General features: G+C 37.6%; 1 protein-coding gene across 1 annotated transcript in view; it reads left to right on the top strand.

Annotated features, from left to right (window-relative positions):
* Positions 1 to 7798, top strand: part of spz3 (Spaetzle domain-containing protein 3) — an 88070-nt gene that overhangs the window by 72635 nt on the left and 7637 nt on the right. Inside the window, exon 3 of the mRNA XM_074174560.1 lies at positions 5215 to 5339. Within this exon, the coding sequence (XP_074030661.1) occupies positions 5215 to 5339 (125 nt within the window). The remainder of the gene's footprint in view (positions 1 to 5214; positions 5340 to 7798) is intronic.

Raw genomic sequence — 7798 nt, forward strand, 5'->3', positions numbered from 1 at the left:
CTTATTGCACATTTACAACAAAAAACGAACCTACATACAAAATTTTAGCCTCCGAAAATATAGCAATACGGAGAGAAAGTGATGAAAAGGTAATTTTCATATGTAAACGCTTCCTCTTTATCTCCAGGGGGCGCCCCAGCTGAAATATTAAAAAATGTTACCTTATTGCACATTTACAACATAAAACGAACCTACATACAAAATTTTAGCTTCCGAAAATATAGCAATACGGAGAGAAAGTGATGAAAAGGTAATTTTCATATGTAAACGCTTCCTCTTTATCTCCAGGGGGCGCCCCAGCTGAAATATTAAAAAATGTTACCTTATTGCACATTTACAACAAAAAACGAACCTACATACAAAATTTTAGCCTCCGAAACTATAGCAATACGGAGAGAAAGTGATGAAAAGGTAATTTTCATATGTAAACGCTTCCTCTTTATCTCCAGGGGGCGCCCCAGCTGAAATATTAAAAAATGTTACCTTATTGCACATTTACAACAAAAAACGAACCTACATACAAAATTTTAGCCTCCGAAAATATAGCAATACGGAGAGAAAGTGATGAAAAGGTAATTTTCATATGTAAACGCTTCCTCTTTATCTCCAGGGGGCGCCCCAGCTGAAATATTAAAAAAATGTTACCTTATTGCACATTTACAACAAAAAACGAACCTACATACAAAATTTTAGCCTCCGAAAATATAGCAATACGGAGAGAAAGTGATGAAAAGGTAATTTTCATATGTAAACGCTTCCTCTTTATCTCCAGGGGGCGCCCCAGCTGAAATATTAAAAAATGTTACCTTATTGCACATTTACAACATAAAACGAACCTACATACAAAATTTTAGCTTTCGAAAATATAGCAATACGGAGAGAAAGTGATGAAAAGGTAATTTTCATATGTAAACGCTTCCTCTTTATCTCCAGGGGGCGCCCCAGCTGAAATATTAAAAAATGTTACCTTATTGCACATTTACAACAAAAAACGAACCTACATACAAAATTTTAGCCTCCGAAACTATAGCAATACGGAGAGAAAGTGATGAAAAGGTAATTTTCATATGTAAACGCTTCCCCTTTATCTCCAGGGGGCGCCCCAGCTGAAATATTAAAAAATGTTACCTTATTGCACATTTACAACAAAAAACGAACCTACATACAAAATTTTAGCCTCCGAAACTATAGCAATACGGAGAGAAAGTGATGAAAAGGTAATTTTCATATGTAAACGCTTCCCCTTTATCTCCAGGGGGCGCCCCAGCTGAAATATTAAAAAATGTTACCTTATTGCACATCTACAACAAAAAACGAACCTACATACAAAATTTTAGCCTCCGAAAATATAGCAATACGGAGAGAAAGTGATGAAAAGGTAATTTTCATATGTGAACGCTTCCCCTTTATATCCAGGGGAGCGCCCCCGTATAAATATTTAAAAATCCTTCCTTATTGCACATTTACAACACAAAACGAACCTACTTACAAAATTTCAGGCTCTTAAAATTAAGCGGCACGGAGACACAATGATGAAATGGTAATTTTCGTATGTAAACGCTTCCCCTTTATCTCCAGGGGGCGCCCCAGCTGAAATACTCGAAAATCCTTCCTTATTGCATATCTACAACATAAAACGAACCTACGTACAAAATTTCAGGCTCCTAAAATATAGCGGCACGGAGGCACAGTGATGAAAAGGTAATTTTCATATGTAAACGCTTCCCCTTCATATCCAGGGAGATCCCCAAGAAGAAATATTTGAAAATCCTTCCTTATTGTACATTTACAACCTAAAACGAACCTGCTTACAAAATTTTAGGCTCCTAAAATATAGTGACACACAGAGACACAGTGATGAAAAGATGATTTTAATGTGTAAACGCTTCCCCTTTATCTCCAGAGGGGCGCCCCAGCTGAAATATTCAAAAATACTTCCTTATCGCACATCTACAACATAAAACGAACCTACATACAAAAACATAAATATAGCGATACAGAGAAACAGTGATGAAAAGGTAGTTTTCATATGTAAACGCTTCTCTTTCATCCCCACGAGGGGATCCCCAGTTGTAATATTTAAAAATCCTTTCTTAGTGCCCATTTAAGACCTAAGGAGCACCTATATACTAAATTTTAGGTTCCTAGTACTTACCAGTACAGATAAACAGAGATGAATTTGTGAGTGTTAAGTAAATGACTATCACATTTGTAAATATAGATTCGAGCAATTGCTGATATTGCAGGGATTCAATTAGTTTGGAATACTTGCTATATTTAAATGGCTTTTGTTGCAGTCGGAAGAAGAAGGTAAAGTTTCTGTTTGACATTGATTGCTTTCGTCTGATAATTTTTCATTCATTCCACAACAGAGGTTTCAAATTCAACTCATCAAGCTAATAACCCTCTGGAGTGTCCCAAGGTTCCTCCGTGAAGCCACTATTGCTTACATTTTCCACCGATGCTATTTCACAATCAACTAACTAAAGAATAACCAACCATCTGACTGGTTGAAAATATCTTCGAAGATTATAATTTACGGCAGATATGAGTGGAGGTTGACCATTTGCATGTCACGTCGTGTTTTGTCGAAAACGACCCACGCGAGAGGAAAATAAACTAGATCATTTACATTTAAAGATCGTAGTTTTTGTTTCCCGACACATCGAAACATTCTTTTGTCATTAGTAGTAGATCAGATACGATCGCCAATTAAAAAATAATCGACTAACATGTTTCGATAAAAATCAGACGGGAGCGCAAACAAGAGCGCCATGAAGGTTCGAACAAATGAAAGTCAATGTTCCAGTCGCCTTGACACGCCCGCCCTAGTACCGGGTTTCACTTTTCCGGTGTCAAACTGCTATACTTCCACAGGCGCAGTGGGCGGCGGCTACTTGATCCTTCTAATCGTAATTCACACGCTCGAGTGCGTTCCGCGATCACGATTGACGAAGGTAGTTTCATGCAGTGTTGCTCTCGGCGTTACGAAATGTTACTTTTCGATATTTGAAATTACGTTTTTCCCATTTGCTTACATTTTGAGAAACGTCAAACTAACAATTAGCGCACCAGAACTGACGACTAACACATCAAAATTGACAGTTGACATTTCATAACTGAGAGTTATAGTATCCAAAGAGCTTTCCACACGTCTCGCGAGTTGGCGTTTTGATACGTCAACTGTCACTTTTGAAGATAAATCAGCTAGTATTGCCAATGCCTTGGCAAGAAATGCTTCCCTTTGTATGCAACTTACGCAAAAGTTACGATTCTTGTCAAATGTTACTTTTTTCGACATAACTCTGTCGAAATGTCAAGTTGGGATGTTTCTCAGAGTACCATTAATTCAGAAATGAAATGAATTCATACTGAAAAAGAGGTCAAATGCAATAAGTACAGTATTTATTTAAAAAACACTTTATTGTGAGATATTTACTAAACAGTTTTACACAAACGCAACATGCGTTTCGCTATACAATAGCTTCTTCAAGCATGTCTTTACTTTACAGTAAACTTTAAATCTTCACAGAAATCTTTACGGATGACTTTAAATATCTAGGTGTACTTCGAAATTTTGGGTGGAAACACTAATCTTCATCTCTTATCCAGCACTTTTTAGAAAAAATACTCAATCCTTGCAAAAAAATTTAGGATTATATATCAGTAGAAGATACATAACTGCTCGTAAAAAACATTCAATCGACTGATTAATTCAATTTCATCCGTATAAATTTCATTTAGATGCAGAAGTGTGAAAATTTTCGATTGAGATTATTTTCGGGTTAATATTTTTTGGCTCCATCTTTACACGCTCCTGGTTATTTCTTCTGTGACGATTGAGATACCAGCCAGTTCTGTTTGGACCACGCTGGTATTTTTTCCCATTTGCCACTTAATCCTCAGGCTTAGTGATCTGGAGTACACTCCACATACTGAGCCTTCTTTGGTTTTTGAGCCGTCTGTATATATGCGTATTGCATTTGTAGCATCTGACCCTGTGTTCTATTTTATTTGTATTTTGTAAGGTTTATTGAACACAAACCTGGATTCAATTGCATCGCTTGTTGCCTGCAGCAGAAGTTGCGCAGTAAGCGCTTCCCGCCACAGGCCTAGCCTCAATTGACACATTCCTACTTCGAAGTTTACACCAGCCGTGCGCAATCGTAACATTGCCTTTCTCGCAACCTCCTTAACGTACAGGCACAGGTACAGGTCCAGAGGGGTCAGATCAGACCACAATTGACCCATTCCTACTTCGAAGTTTACACCAGCCGTGCGCAATCGTAACATTGCCATTCACGCAACCTCCTTAACGTACAGGCACAGGTACAGGTCCAGAGGGGTCAGATCAGACCACAATTGACCCATTCCTACTTCGAAGTTTACACCAGCCGTGCGCAATCGTAACATTGCCATTCACGCAACCTCCTTAACGTACAGGCACAGGTTCAGGTCCAGAGGGGTCAGACCAGACCTTAATTGACCCATTCCTACTTCGAAGTTTACACCAGCCGTGCGCAATCGTAACATTGCCATTCACGCAACCTCCTTAACGTACACGCACAGGTACAGGTCCAGAGGGGTCAGACCAGACCTCAATTGACCCATTCCTACTTCGAAGTTTACACCAGCCGTGCGCAATCGTAACATTGCCATTCACGCAACCTCCTTAACGTACACGCACAGGTACAGGTCCAGAGGGGTCAGACCAGTAATTAATTCCAATGCCGCGGTTGGTGTTGTTCTCATGGTTGGTGTGTTCAACAAGCCAATTGCTGAATTTGATATAATTTTTGGATGGCCGTTGCTTATAGAACTTTCGGTCCCCATGCAATGGCTCCACTTGTTAACAGAGTGTAGAGTGCAGTGTAGATCCAGGTGATCACACGGAGTGAAAGACTCCATGCGCGTCCCACTGTCCTCCGGTACTGCTCCAGCACCACTGATAAGACATATGGCAGATCTAAACAACGTTGTCCTATATTGATTCATGAGTGTTTTGCTTTTGGGCTCTAGTGTCACCTAGATGCCTTGAGTTAAAAAAGCATGGCTTTGTAACTGACCGCCTTCTGGAGCCTCGTTTATTTTTAATAGTCGTGGTTTGGCATTATCGTAGAAGAGAACAAAATAATTCACTTTTATCAAGAATCTTCAATTCATTAGCATTTGTCCCCTCGAGTAGTAATATTTATGTGAAACATTTTATTTCAGATACTATGGACAGCGTTATCGATAGCTTTAGGTGTAGAAATAAGAGGCGAGTACATCAGGGGAGTTCCTTGTATAATCAAGAACCAACAACTTTACTGTCCAACGGCTGGAACTTCCTATCCAAAGTGAGTTGAACTAGGTATTCATTAACCAAAGAAATTAGTCGTTAATATGAAGAGACTTAATTGCAACCTACTGTATGGGGTCTCAACCACCGAAGGCAAATTTATTTTGAGCAGAAGGGAAAACAGGACAATTAACAGATATGTTTTGGTTGGTATCCTGATTTTGCTATGGTTTTCTTTGGTTACAATCTCAAAACGATTGAACTGCAGCTGCGGCAGTCATCTTCAGTGACGTGGTCGAAGTACTCTTCCTGACGCATCAACTGATACCATGAAGACCATGGCGAAACCCGGAAACCAACCAAAATATTGACGCCAGCCGTGAAATCCTACATTCCTAAATTAACAAATATTTTGTGTCTGCTAACGATTTGAGTGGCAGGAGTTAAATGCAGAATGATAACTAACAAATGCTAAATGGCTTCTTCTTTTCATTTTTTATGGCCTAAGCTGACATGGCGTGAAATTACGAGTGACAGCTGACAGCTGACAAGTGGCAAGGTATGGTGAAATGTCACCCAGAGTTCTATGGTATCACCTGATAACTGTACTGACTTTTTTCAGTCAGAGTCTATAAAATTTGATCATTTTCAGTCAAATGCTTGCTGATATTATTCATTTACAATATCTAGATAACGATAAGCAAACAAGTATTCAGAATTTCGTTCGAGCAGATGTAAGAATGGCAGGAAAAGGAATATGTTTCACATTATTTGCTTCTTCTTTTATTGTAAATAGAACCTGATATATGTAAATACTACAAATATATAACTATTAATAGTGTTAAACCTTTGCCGCAATATGTTGCTATCGTCAACGCCAAACTAATATCTTTGACATTGTGAAATTGAGTCTTCTGCGATAGATCCCATAGACGGCATCACCTTTTTTTCATACTTGTCCTTTTGAGGACAATTGAGTGGTGCAGCCTAATAGTAACACTGATGAGACCCTGGTGGTTCGAAACAGCGCATGTGTGGTATTAGATCCTAAGTATATCAAAGAAAAAACGTTTGTTCTGTGGTCGATACAATAATATTATAATAATTACAATAAATTCAAGAAAAACTTCAGTCTAAAACAAAAAAAGAATGTGCTCGAAATAGAAATTTCTACAGACGCCTTTCTTGAAGCCCAAAACGACGAATACATTCAAAAGATGGCTGCTAAAATTTAAATGTTTACTTGTCTATATAATCTTCGTAGAGACTTGACTAAATCATCTAAGTTATCTTAAACCTACATCAAATTTTCATATACCACGTGATCTTTTGATTATTCGATACATTTTTCAATCAAAAATTAGTTTTTTCATTGATTCTGTTATAAAACACCGTAAACAACTTTGAACTTCAGTCAAATAAATACCACCCACGGTCAATACCAGATAAAGTAAACAACTAATATACTCTGTACATCTAAGCGAAAGAGTGCTCCAAAACATGCATAGTGCACGCGATCTCCCAGACAAGGCTGCGTGTACAGAGCCGCAATAAGGAACGACCGAAATTCATTTATTTTAATAATATGCGGCTTGGTATAGGATTTTTTTTAGGTGAAGTGTAGGGGCACACATTAGCAGTTTCTTCAGCCGTATCAAAACTTTTAAACTTGCCCAAAATTTGGAGAGAAATCAATATTTCATATAAGCATCAGAATATATAATAATCTTCCATAAAAGTTAAAATTAAATGAATAAAACGACAAAATACTGATCAAAGTCTACTTCTTTCGTCCTCCTGATTGAAATTCCGAACTCCATAATACACTTTTTTGTTTTATTGTTATTATAATGTAATTGTTAATATGCGCTGTACACTTACTTGATTGCTAAATTAGTATTCGAATAAATTATTCAATAATTTAATTACCATTTCATTTTTATCCCTATTGAATGCTTTAGTTTTTCTTGAGATTATTAACGATTATTTATCATTCGGTTCATCTGGAAACAGGATTTTTTTGATAACTATTTTTTTCCTTGCAACATCAACCTCATTTCCTTCTACAGAATCCGATTCATTGTCCCTACACTTTTATATTATAATTTTTCACTGTTCAACACAGTGACTTTAGTCATTTTCTAAAAGCATATTCACAGTCTCCGTCTTTTTTTTCTTCACAGTTTCCACTGTATCAAATCTGGTTCCTTTCAATGCTCTCTTCACTATCGGGAACAAAAAAGTCATATGGAGCTTGATATAACATAACAATAATGGTGCTAGATCACTGCCACCTCAAGATCATTCACTGGTTGTTCTGCAGGCACTCAATGTATTCTTCCATTTCGAAGTTGAAAGACATCCTGGGTGTGTATCATCTTCAACGTCTTATTGCCTTCTTTGGAACGTTTATACCACTCAAAAACCCGTTTGCGAGACATATATTCATCCCCATACGCTTGTTGTGAAAGAAAATAGGTCTCTTTTGAGGATTTACCGGGTTCAACTAAAAATTTC

The sequence above is a fragment of the Leptinotarsa decemlineata genome, unplaced genomic scaffold (assembly GCF_025532065.1).
Source record: "Leptinotarsa decemlineata unplaced genomic scaffold, Ldec_3_MD MMD2_tig00000591_RagTag_RagTag, whole genome shotgun sequence".
Classification (NCBI taxonomy): Eukaryota; Metazoa; Arthropoda; class Insecta; order Coleoptera; family Chrysomelidae; genus Leptinotarsa; species Leptinotarsa decemlineata.